The sequence below is a fragment of the Ambystoma mexicanum genome, chromosome 9 (genome assembly GCF_040938575.1).
Source record: "Ambystoma mexicanum isolate Mex_15411 chromosome 9, UKY_AmexF1_1, whole genome shotgun sequence".
NCBI lineage: Eukaryota > Metazoa > Chordata > Amphibia > Caudata > Ambystomatidae > Ambystoma > Ambystoma mexicanum.
In genome coordinates this window covers 179,344,606-179,357,984 of record NC_090931.1, presented here as the reverse complement: position 1 = coordinate 179,357,984, position 13,379 = coordinate 179,344,606, and the positions used below count along the sequence as shown (strand labels likewise).

Here is a 13,379-nt window from a genome sequence, read left to right as displayed (position 1 = left end):
AGATGCTTAGAGTCAAAAGATTGGTAAGTGACCCGGAAGACTACAAGATAGCCATCCAAGAAATGGGGAGAAAGTTCCTTGAGAGGGGATATTCGGAAGAAGAAATAAATACAGCTCAGTCACGAGTAGCCACACAAAGTACAGAAGACCTATTGAAGATAAAGACTAAGCAAAAGTCGGCTCCACCACTGGTCTTTGTGTCTAAATACTCACGTCAAAGTAATCAAATTAAGTGTATTATTAAAAAACATTGGAACATATTATGTGATCAGAGAGTAGAACACCTGTTTAATGAAGTACCTACATTTGCCTATCAGCGAAGTCAAAGCCTAAAGGACAGACTAGTTCAAACAAAACCTACTCTTAAGAAGAAACTCACAGAAAGAATTGGAACATTTCCCTGTTTGAATTGTAGCAATTGCAGTTATGTGATGAAAGGCGAAACAGTGAAACATCCCCATACAGGAGAGACAATCAGATTGAAAGATTTTGCAACATGTGATTCTACTAATGTGATTTACGCCATCAAGTGTCCGTGTGGACTGTACTATGTGGGTCAGACATTACGAGTAGCAAAATTTAGGTGGAATGAACATAGATCATGCATAAGGAACCATAATCTGAACTCAGCGGTGTCAAGACATTGGGATGAGAAGAGACATAACTTGGCTCAAATCCGCTTTGTTATCCTAGAAGTGATTTTAAAAAGAGACACCCACGAGAATTTCCAAAGGAAAATGGATCAAAGAGAATCCTTTTGGATAGACCGTCTGAGTTCCCTTACACCAAGGGGGCTCAATGAAGAAATAAACTTTGTGTTTCTTGTGATAACATGTTTGTAGAAGAGAATCAACTTTATGTTTTTTTCACAGTATATCGATATTTTCTATGAAAACAACCGCTGCTACTGTTCCGCTATTTAATTGCATTTAACATTCCTTGCCACGTCTTTCTCTAAGATTACACGAGATCTAGGTTTATGACTTCATAATAATGAAAACTCATTGCTTATATAACATCATAGTAATAGAATATATGTTCCAGAGTTGGATTACTATGGATTATTTCATTACATACTTCCCACTTCCCAGATTTAGTCACTTTGAACCTTTAGCTTTGCATACATTATTAGGATCTGCTTAATGAATACACATTGCCAGTCCCCTAATTGCTCTGGCCCAGTAGACATGAGATTACAATCACGCGCGTCTACTTTGAATGGGTTGGTCACCATGGAAACATCCCCGCCCCCTGGCTGGCGCCCGAGGGTGGGGCGCGAGGCGTACGTGCTTCTCACTGAACCACGACGCCTCACTCCGTCTCCATGGTAACCTTTAAAACGAAAGGAAAATAACGCTTGCGCGTTGCAAGCGGCTCACTCTGCGGTTACGCTTTGTGCACAATAGAAGCTTAGTAAGTACAACAGTAACAATTAGATTATACAAGCTTCACCTACGGAAAGACTTGAGGATGATATAGTGTTTTTGTTAAACTTTTTTATAGATCGTGTTGTATCCTCGCACAACACCACGATTGCAGCGTTCGGCTTGACCAAGGTATGACACGTACGCATGGTCAAAATAGTTAAAATAGAGAAAATACATATTTACCCCAGTTAACTAATTGTTATTCCGTTTTGCTTTTCTCATTATCTCTACAAATGGACGTGATTCGCGGATTGGTATGTGATTTTTGAAATAACCTTTGAACAATGGCTGTTGTATGTACATATACTATTAACAATGTAATAAGTTATGCTATATTAATTGTTTGTTGCTATAATACCGCCCTGAAGGATTAATTCCGAAATGCATTGGCATTAGAGTATTATGGACAATTTGAGATGCAAACTCATTGTGTGATTTACATGAACAAAATTTGGCGGCAAATACTACAGGAATGTGAATTAAACAATTCCTGCTAAAATATTTAATTGAAAAACATTTCTTTAAATTCATTACCTGTATAACATGAATTGGATACCTAATCTCTAATATATCAAAGATTAGCAACCTATTTGGGGCTAACTGAGAGGCGCCTTTCTTAGCAAAGTGGTTCCATTTTGCTTTTTGGAAATACGTTTAGCCAAGGCATATAATATTTTAGACTCCTTATTGGGAGGTGCCTCTCCCGTAGCAAGGGGTACTCCCGCCAGTTTCCGGGTGGTGGTAACCACTAGGGAATCGGGGTGGCGTGGCTTTTAATATATTGATGGTCTGTAGGCGATGGTCAAATTAATTTCTCCACCCTTGGATTGACTGGTCTGGGCTGGTGTGACGAGAGGAGGAGCCAGTCTCCTCTTAATGAATTTAGGAGAGGTATGGCTGCCTTCCTTAAGATTGCATTAAAGGCCATCTGATCGTCTATTGGTGAAGGCTGGAGGGCCGGGGTGCAAGGTGGGGAGTCCACACATACGACATCGGTGTCCTGGTTGCGAGGAGAGCCCACTGCTCCATATCAACTTGAGGAGGGTCCTCCCAGTTGTCTGTGGCATCCGTCTGGTCATCTGCAGTATCGTCTTGTAGGAAGGTATTCTCTTCCTCATTATAAATTTCTTGTTAAGTATCCATTAAAGTTTCCTCCTCAGGGTGGACAAAAATTAAATGGCCCAGAGAAGATTCTAAATTTCCAGGGAATCTCAAGGTTGGCATAGAAAGAGGAACCTCTCGAGGTCTCTTGGGTGTAGGCTGCTCTGAAAGTGACAATCCTTTCCACGGAGTCCATCCACCCTTCAAATTTTTCCCTGGTCCATTTAGATGAACCAGAAGGTGCGAAAGGTGGAAAATCTTAATTTTCTTGCCTTTGGCGCCGATATTTATTAGTAATAGTGCTAGGCTCCTTACTATCCTCCGTCTTCGCGAGCATCGGGGTGCTGTGGTGCGTCTTCAGACGTGTCCGCAGCACGCTCCTTGCGTTTTGACTATTCCTTAGGCACCAGCCCCAGTGCCGAAGTGATCCTCGCAAAACTTTCGGCGGTGTCCGGCGAAACAGAGCGTGCTATAGGCCTAGCGGTAAAAGGAAGCCTAGAGGCAGAAGGAGGCCTAGAGGCAGGTTTTTCACCTATCGATTGACTAGAAAGCCTAACAGTAGATTAGTATCCTACCGGGGCCGTCGGAGCATCAGATGAGCACGCTTCCCCGCCCAAATGTGATTGAGGTAGCGCCCTTCATTTTTGAAGGCCCAGTCGCAAGACACTGCGGATGCAGGTAAGGCTGTTGATCTGCAGGATCAGAGGATTCCGTCGAAATTCACCCGTTTCAACGAAACCGTCGAAATTGGGGAATGGGCTGGGTGTTAGGTTAGGCCTGGAGGTTTTGGGGGATGGGCGTGGCGGACCTAGAAGGGTCTGTCGTAAGGTCGATGGCATACAGTACGGATGCTTGGTCATCACTAGTGCCCCCGTCACTTTCGGTGGATGCAGCGGTGGGGGAAGAAGACCCAGCCCGCCGACATGCCGTAGGCATCCCACCGCTTAACGCAGCGCTCCTTTAGTGTTTTAGGCCTAAGGAGTCTACAAGCCGCACATCGCGCTTCGTCGTGGTCAAGGGGCTTGTCCTTCCACAGGTATCCAACCCTGCAAAAGGGGCAAAACCTAAATGGTGTCCTTTCCATAGCGCAAGGTAATGAATATGACCAGATCTAGAGGGTAAGGGGGGGGGGGAGAAGACCTAGCGAAAGATTACCACCCCGACCCCACTCTCCCTACTGTGCAAGCCAGCCGAGGGCCCGGCCACCTGGACTCTCCCGCCTGATCTTAGGTGTCGAGGTCCACCGCCATCGAAAGTTCCGCGCAGTCTTCGCCGTAGTATTTGAGGCACTGAAGTGACTTTAGGGGAATAAACTGACAAAGTCGGTAAACAAGTATAAACAATGTCTCTTATGAAGAGCTCTGCGTGGGGCGACCAGTTATCTGGGCAGAAAAAAAACAATGAGGGACCTCGGCACGTGAGCAATTTTGGGTACACTACACGTCATGATAGGGATAGTGTTACAGACACGTCTATGCCGACGTCCCCTTTCGGTCCCCGAAAGACAAGATGCAATACTCCGCTGGATGTCGGACCATATGCACAGTATGTGATTCGAAGCAGATTAACAAGTATCAGAACTGTTTCTCTTTCCTCACTGCACAGTAATTGAAAGTCTTGCGTATGCTCTATTGCTGAACTGTCTTTTATAAAGTGTAGGGGTTCTGGTCAGAACCCCCAAATGTGGATGAACACGTCTTGCTAGAAGTTGTGTAATACTTACCCAAAGGTTCCATAGCTTAATGTGTACTTTAAAGGCCTAATAGGATAGGTTTGTACCCAGTCGAACTGTAATTCTTGGGTGCTGTGTAGGTCATTGTAGGCCAGACAGCTCACACCCCTCCTGAGTACAAGCCTTGCTACCTACCTTGAATAGGTTTGGCTAGACTTCAGTCTTCATAATAGGTTGGCCTCCCAGAATCCAGCCCAAAAGATTATTTTTTTTTTAAAGCCATCTTAACAGAAGGTTATAGATCCTTCAGACCTAGCCAGCCATCCCTTGCATGTATCCCTCCCACCCCCAGTCTGCCTTCATCCTTTCACCACAACCACCCAACCATGGCCTGATAAGGAAATGCATGCATAGCAGGTGTGCAAATCGCCACTACTGGGATAAACACTTTGCCTCCAATGTACTGGAAGCCAGAAAGTGCACCTCCAAATAGAGACGGATTGCCCACCATCCCTTTAACCCCTTAAGTGCCAAAGGTTAGGTATCTTGTCCTTGGGATCACCTCCCTGTTGCCAAGGACGAGATGCCTCGTACTTGGCACTTAAGGGGTTAATGAAAGAAAATGTTAGACTGCATTGACTGGCGAAATACCGAAATCACCAAAAAAGGCCTTGGAACTGGAGGGAACCCATGGCAGTTAAGTGGTTAAATTGCCTTATCTTGCATCTAGGGGGGCATATCATTTATGGCCAATTTTACTAACAGACCACTAGAATCAGCATTTCTACAACAATGAAATCTTGCTACTTCTAGAAGGCCCTCAAAAGAGCACATTTCAGTCCCTGAAATTTCAGAATACAAAAGGACAATAAGGAATGGTGACTTTGACCAACCTCTATGGGGAGCTGCCATATTCCACTAGCTTGCAAGTGCATTTAGCCATTGTAAAGAAAACTAGATCGCAAGTGCATCTAAAACAGAGAAATTACCTCATCCAATACGATCATCTGAATGTGGTCAACCTTGGCCACTCCTTTCTTGATGAGATCGAGGATTCTCCCAGGGGTAGCAATCACTACATGCACTGTGAAGACAATTTTGAAGAAAAAAATAAGTAGCTACATAAGTGAACACCTTTCATACAAGGATGCAAAATGTGTCTCGATGGGAATCTGTCATGCTCGGCTCCCTGTCCCCACTCACCTAAACCCCTCTTCCCAACAAGAAATTGTTATGGAAAAGCATTTGTGCACACAAAATACTATCGTCTTAAGAACCAATACATCCCATCCCTTTCTACAGAAGATGCAAGGCTAGCAAATTCTATTAGCACACTTGCATACGGAAGGACATTTTCTGAAGGAAGAGTACCATTTGCATGCATACCTTGCTGGGGAGTATGGGGATATTTTGGAACTTGATATTTACTGAAAAAAGTTTGCAGTACATGGCAAATTAACATTTCACTGTGCAAAGCTGTCATTTGGGTGGCAGTATTGGACCAAATATGAACTGTGCTTATGGTGACATGCACAATTTCACAAAAAGCACTGGTAAATACTGTCACCAAGTGTTAGGGGGAATTCACATTTCTGTGCCAAATCCCTTCCGCCTTAGCGACCTCCAGCTCCTTTGATGGACTTTAGGACTTTTAATTTTTACCCAGGAGTGAGACCTTTTTCGCACTCTAAATTATTTTTTATCTGATTTGGACTCCATAGGCATCTTTGTATTGTGACACAGCACCCTCAGTGCAGTATCAGAGAAGTCCTTTTGATTTCTGTTACGGTTTAAACACCTTCTCTTGGATAAACTACTGTTTCCAAGCGTAGTAACGTGAAATTGACTTTACTTTCCTTTTTCTCTTCATAGACTCGGCACACACCATCTTATGTGGAGTGCTCGGGGTTACTTCGTATCACCTTCTCATGTTAAAATGTTTGTTACCCACACTACAACTAATGGCGGGTGGCAGAAGATTAATTTTCCTACCTTTGTGCGTTTTTACCGCAGGCTGAATCGTCAGCTGCAGTATTGCACCAACGGATGCCTATATTGTCAAAATGTCCCTGGCCTTTTTTTGCCATTTGCTTCCGGAGGTCCTTCTGGAGTTTTACTCTGCATGCCAAACCAGGTTTGTTTTCATTTTGCCTTCAGCGGGATTCACTGGTGAAGCTTGCCTCTGGCTCCAGTGTGTCGGGTAGGGCAGGGCGGTTCACGAAACTCCGTGCTTAGTCTCATTGGTTTGTTTATTTATACTGCATGGCGAACCATGAGGTAACTGGGCGCCAGAGACTTAAAGCAGGTTACAACATATTATAGATATACAAGAAATAAGAGTAAGTGCAGATGACCGGTTGGTTACATGTTGGCCAGCAACAATACAGTGGTGAGGCAAAGAGGTTAGTAAGACAGACAGTGGGGGCGTTCTTGTTGGCAAGCCAGGATTTCGTTTTTGCTCTGAATGTCCAAAGGGATGGTTCTGCTCCAAGGTTCACAGGAATAGCATTCCATTGTTGACCCGCCTTTTTTTTTGGGGAGTATTTGGGGTTGAATAGACAGTGCGAATACCCAAGTTCTAATTGGTCTGGCTGATGTGTCTGTTGAACTGGTCTGCCAGGTATTTGGGTGTGTCATTAGATAGGCATTTGTGGATGATGACGAGTGATCTAAGGACATCATGCCTGAAGCTGGAGATGAGTGCCGCAGGATATTCAAGGCGGCTCTGAGGGCATTGTTATGCAACACCTGCAGTTTGTTCAGGTTGCGTTCTGAGGTGGCGAGGAAGAGTATTACAGTAGTCAATTTTTGAGAGCACTAGCGTTCTGGCTAGTGTAATGCAGCTGGACGGCGAGAGGAAGGCTTTGCAAGCATTGATGAGCTTATATGTGTAAGCCGTGGAGGAGGTGGTAGAGTTTGCTTGTTTGAGAGATATTGTGGAATCCAGATAAACCTAGAGTTTTGATTTCTTTGGCTATAGTGATTAAGTTACTATTTATGTTGATAGAGGCGTAACAGGGGTCCAATTTGTTAAGCCATGGTTGGGAGCAGACGAGAAGGAGCTCAGTTTTCTCTTTGTTGAGGCATAAGCCATGCTCTGCCATCCAAGCTTGGATCTCCAGGTAGAGGTTGTTCCTGTGTGGAGTCCTCTTCATAGCAACCTGAAAGGGGGATGAGAACCTGGGTATCGTCAGCATAGTTTGTGTATGTGACACCCAGGTTATCTAGGCGGTCGAATAATAGCTTTGTGAAGATATTGTACAAGGTCGGTGAGACGCACAAACCTTGAGGGATGCCACAAAGGATGGTGGTGGGTAGGGCGGAGGTCCCTGGTGAAAAGACTTTAGTGGTTCAGTTGGCGAGGAAGGATTGGATCCAAGCGGTCAACTGGCTGGAGAATGCAGCCTTCAGATGTTCCGTGAGGATCTGGTGGTCAACGAGGTCGAAGGGTACTGAGAGGTAAAGCAGCAGGAGAATGGCTAGATTACCCTTGTACTTTGCCTCGTCCATCTGGATTTTTAAGTCCAGAAGTGCTGTCTCAGTTCCGTGCCTTGGCCTGAAGCCAGATTGAGGCCCAAAAGGTTGTTCGCTTCCAGGTGCTTCTGGATTTGCAGGTAGGCCACGCTAAGATCTTTAGGATGTAAGGTACGGTGGTGATTGGCCCATAATAATTAGTGGGGTTGTTGGGGTCTAGGTTCGTTTTTTTTGGGAGGGCATGACCGAGGCCTCCTTGAGACGGCTAGGGACTGAACTTGATTTGAAAGAGGCATTGATTAGGGCTATGAAAGGGGCCAGATCGTTGGCGCCTTCCTGGATGATGGCAGCTGGGCAGGAGTCCCCTTGGCATCTGGAAGGCTTGAGGCCTTTGATGATGCTTTCCACTTCTTTCGTTGTGACAGGGGCGAAGGAGAAGGGGGGCAGGTTGGTGTTATGGGAATGGGTGAAGAGGCGTTCGCTTTTTTGGCTAGGCTTTCTGTTCGATTCTAGATTGTAGCATGGCAATTTTGTCTGCCAAGGCTTTTTGTATTCTCTCGCACCAGTCTGCATCTTTTACGCAGGTATCTGTAGGAAAAGGAGGGGGACTCCAGCTCCCCGAGGATAGTGAAGCGCTCTTTTGTTCTCGGTTTGGCGTGGTCAATTCTGTTGTCGTAGGTCTCTTTTCTTGGCCCCAAGGATGGAGGTTATGTTACAGGAATGCACACAAAGTTGGCTGGCTCTCCTTGGAGGACAGCCACCCCTGCTGTGAGAGTGAGAGCTAGGCTGCAAATTAATGGGAGAAACCTGCATAAAAGGGGAGGTCTTTTGCAAGGAAGGCAGAGTCGACCACTGGACGAAGGAACTGAACAAGAAACTGGAGAAGCTTGCTGCACCCTCCTGGACCATTGGTTTGCCCGATGAAGCCCTACTGCAGTGCTGAAGCTCCAATTTTCGAATCTACTAAAGAAGCACAGACACCGACGACTTCATCCCTTGGGTTGGTGGGACCAACTATCCCCAAGACGAACTTGACTGGAACCCCTCTCCGTGCTGTCTGTTCTTCGCTGCTGCTGGAACTGAGTGCCAGGGGACAGGAACACAATGACCAAGTGCATCATCTTTAAGCAGGACATGAGCTCCAGGAAGATCCTGAGAACCCTCCCGAAGCAGGGTGTCCCAAGCCTGAGCCACAACAGAGTGCTGGACGGCAGAAGCCAGGGGAGCCCATAAGGTGTCCAAGAACCGCAGCGGTGCCATTTGCAGGTAGATGAAACCGCAAAGTGCTGCTGATCTGGAGTAAGTACTACACAAGTTGGTAGAGTGACTTAGCAGCCAGGCTCATCTCAAGAGGGCTCAATGTGAGCTGTAGAGGTGTAAGATTCACACAGACAGGTATTCAAATAACACTTATACTCAAGGTTTCTTATTAAATTTATAGATTTAACTGCCAGTTTTAAAATAAGCCTTCTTTAAAAGGGAGCAATATGCAACACCCAAAACACACTTCAACGATACCCTTTTGGGAGGACGCTCAGATACTTGACTTCAATAGTTAGGACATTGGACATTAATCTATCACTTTTCACAATACTGAACTTATGGCAAAAAGGAAAAGGTTAGGGAAGGAAACGATGGTTAACCAGTTTCTCAAACAGGTAAGCACTTTAGAATCCCCCAATGAAATGTATTAGTTTTCCCAGTGAAGTCCTGCTGCAGTGCTGAAGCTCCAATTTTTGTACTGACTAGAGAAGCACGGAATGGACGACTTCCCTTGGGTTGGTGGGACCAACTGACCCCAAGACATTGACTGAAACCTCTCCCTGCTGGCTGTACTATTTTGCTGCTGCTGGAACAGAGTGCCAGGGGACAGGAACAAGTGCATCATCTTTAACCTGGATCTGAGTTCCAGGAAGATCCTGAACACCCTCCCAAATCAGGGTCACCCAGACTTGAGCAACCTCAGTGCTGGGTTGGGGGTTTGTGTGCGTGACATCCCAAAAGAGTTCCTACTTAACTGAAGGAGTGTATTTTTGAAGTGTATTTTATTGTTGCATATTGCCTTTTCTAAAGAAGGCTCATTTTAAAACTGACTTAAATTAATCAATAATTATTTCAATAAGAAGCCTTGAGTTTAAGTGTTATTTGAATACATGTCACTGGACCCATTACACCTCTACAGCTCACATTGACCCCTCTTGAAATAAGTCTGGCTGCTCAGTCACTCTACCAACTTGTGTAGTACAGACCTATACCAAAGGTTGGCTTGCCTATTGACAAAAGGACAAGGCTGGTGTAGTATCACAGCGGGTTACTACATATAATCTTGTCCAACACCATGGGGCGAGTGGATTTCTGTAAGTTAGCGTATGTAAACTAAGGAACTCAACCAGCTTATCTAGTGGGAATTGCGAGTATTTGCAAAGCCAGGAGTGGATTGCCCAGGCAGACAGTTGAAGGTGAAAACCAACTCCACACGCATATAAAGAAAAAATAATACATTCAGGGCTGGCACGTCTTTAAGAACCTTAGCAAAATATTCTAAGCAGCCAGGAGAACCTCACTAGGTCATAACGGGTGTACAAAGTGCCCCAAAACAGGAGACCAAAGGTTGAGGGTAGCATCATCTTGCAGTAAACATTTATAACAAAAAGGTTTTAAGTCAGTGAGGTTTAATCAGTTAAACAGGCTCTACCGCCCGTTTAGTGTCTTAGCTCAATTTGCATGTGTACAACTTAAGGTCTTTTTCTTTATTTTTAACAGAGTCCACTGCATTCTCTTTTCCATCACGGTCCACTGCCTTTCCGACTCACTGACAATCTAAAAATTAATTTGTCCCTGGGAGTCTGAGATCAGGGTACCTCAAATTTTGTCTGTAATAGCAGCCGTTTCCCCCCATGACAAATCAGAACCATGAAGCCTTCTAAATAACAGAAGATTGTTCTCAGCAGTTCCTGCATCAAAATAGGGACATAGGTTTGCATTAGGCAGCAGGCTTACTTTTTGCCACACAAAAGCATCCTGTATGGTTTGCTGGCTAAGTGATGCATTTTTCCCCCTCTGCCAAGCTGAATTTCAAACCTACAAGTGACTAGGCTCATTAGGAAAGACTTTTGTAACTTCACTCGATAGTTTTCTTTAGAACCCCATTCTTTTTGCTTTGTTTTTGGTCCATAATGGTTAAGAATTAGTGACAAGGCGCACACTCTGTTGCCAGTCAAGTTTTCCCGCATTGACTTCTCCTCTAAACACACGTTTTCATGACTCAATAAATGTTCAGGGAGGCTGTGTTTCTTTACCTTTTCAGGCGTATCTTCATTTCCTTTACAGGTGTAGCAGGACTATAGTCTAAGGATTCTGGTACTTCTATTTTTCGCACTTAATTTCTCTGGAAACAACTCCCTCCATACCACAAATCTTACCCTTGGTAGGGGGAGGGGGAAAGCCATGTTTGTGGCTCTCCATTGTAAGGCATGATGGCCCTGATGCTGCAGCCTTTTGAGCCCGGGACTCCTGGAACATAATTAAGAATTATTTTTTATCCAGATCTGAATTTTGCAAGCAAAGTAAAGCCTTCAGCTTGCCTTTTGCTAAACTGTTATGGGGAAACAGACGAGTCCTTCAGACTATTGGTACTAAGAAATTGTTTCCCTTCTTAATTCTACTGTTTAAAACATTGCACACAGAACCTTACAGTGCAGTGGAGATACTTGTGTCAACATACCTTTTACATATGGAATTTTAAGGTACTCTTATGTGTGCCAAAGACAAGCAACATTTTTTGCTACATTTTTGGTGTGCACATCCAAGTTAAATATTTATGGCTACTAAACATGGCTAATGCCCCAACATGGCTCTACAACAAGATTTCTGTTTGTTCTTTAGCCAGAGAGATTTTTTTTTTTTTTTTTTTTTTTTTTTTTTTTTTTTTTTAAAATCGGGCCTTCATACCTACTCAGGTCAGGAAAGTACACACAGTCATGCACTTGACCAAGAAAGCAGTTGCTTTCGTGGGCTAGTGATTTCCTTTGTGTGGGGTCTGGGGTGGAATATCTAGTCACACTCCACATCCTTGGTGCCAGCAAGTGTGGGGTAAATGAACCCAATGGTGGTCCCTGATTGGACAACCATCTGCTCGAACGGTGCAGATCCTTACCATGGGTGGGCTTGGACTTTGTAGTATTGAGGACAGGAGACGGTAAGTGTGATGCCAAGTGATATTTTTTCTTAAAGTGTCTGCAAGGATGGGTTGGGACTCGAAAACAACTTTACTGTTAACATCTTGGAGTTAGACTACTCCTTTTGAGGGTTCTCCTAAGTACTCGGGCCCGGGTAGGCCCACCAGTTGCTTCCTCTCCTTCCAGGATCAGCTCTCTGAAACAAGTAACAGAAACCGGGTTAGGAACAAGTTACTTACCTGTAACATGTTCTCCACCATGGTTCTAGCATGGATTCACATGCTCAGGAATATTACCCGTCAGGCTGGGAATCCTCGGTAAAAGAAAAACCAGTTTCATTTCTATAAAGCAATCTCTGAGCTCTGGGTCATACGGCCCCTAGCCAATGACTGCCTTCTACCCAACCCCCTCCTTTGGCAGCCATCTTCAGATTTGGTAGCACGTTAGTGGCAGGAGGACCAAGAGAAGAGCCGCAGAGGGGCAGGCGGGAGGGTTTGTGCATGAATCAATGCCAGACCCATAAGTAACTTGTTCCTTCTCCAGCATGGGGTCTGGCATGTATTCACATGCTCATGAATAAATATGGATTAGTACACACGTGCACAACCACGACGTGAGGCCAGGCTCAACAGAAGCAATCTCTTACCTCCTCACCAGGCTCACCTTCAAGCAAACAGGTTGCGCAGCACTGCTTAGCCGACTCTGGACTCCACCTTGGAATCCCTGTCGACGCAGTAGAATCTCATGAAGGTGTGCGTCGACCTCCATGTAGCAGCCCTGCAGATGTCCCGCAGGGGCACACCAGACAGGAACGCCATAGTAGCAATCGGTCTGGTAGAATGGGCTCTCGGACGGCCAGGCAGCAGTCGGTTTGCCAACCAGTGACAGTGAGTGATACAGCCGGGGAGCTCCCTGGAAATGAAGCCTTGGAGAGGGCCTTCCCATGGTTCACAGGACCAAAGTTGACAAAAAGCTGAAGTTTTCTGGAAACTGTGCGGGCCACATAGAAGCACTATAGCCACATCCAGCGAGTGCAAAGTCCTTTCCGTCGACGACAAAGGTGTCAGTAAAGGGAGCAGTTTCTTACCTGTAACTTCATTTCTCCAGTGTTGGTATGTTTCATGGATTCACATGCTGTGAATATTTCCCCGTCACAGCTGGGAAACCTCAGTAACTTTAATATAGCAGTTTTCCTACGGAAAAATTGTGAGTGTCCTATCAAAGTCTTTATGGGTGCTTCAGGCTGCACCAATAGCATGTCCAGTATAAATAGCCTTGCCCTGCCGAATACCTTCAAATTTTAACCTCACCAAAATGGAGGAACCCAGATGAATGTTTGCCTGAAAGGGGGCGGGGTGGGGGTGGTCAGAGGGCGCATGCTAATCCATGAGCGATACCAACGCTGGAGAAATGGGAGTTACAGGTAAGAAACCACTCCCTTCTCCAGCATTGGATCTTTCATGAATTCACATGCTGTGAATAGACTACATAGCAGTAAGATAACCTGGGGGTGCATAACAGTCAAAC

At 45.1% G+C, this 13,379-nt stretch overlaps 1 protein-coding gene across 1 annotated transcript in view; it reads right to left on the bottom strand.

The window, feature by feature from the left end:
- Window positions 1–13,379, bottom strand: part of DDX6 (DEAD-box helicase 6) — a 451,657-nt gene that overhangs the window by 210,611 nt on the left and 227,667 nt on the right. Inside the window, exon 7 of the mRNA XM_069614407.1 lies at window positions 5,190–5,284. Within this exon, the coding sequence (XP_069470508.1) occupies window positions 5,190–5,284 (95 nt within the window). The remainder of the gene's footprint in view (window positions 1–5,189; window positions 5,285–13,379) is intronic.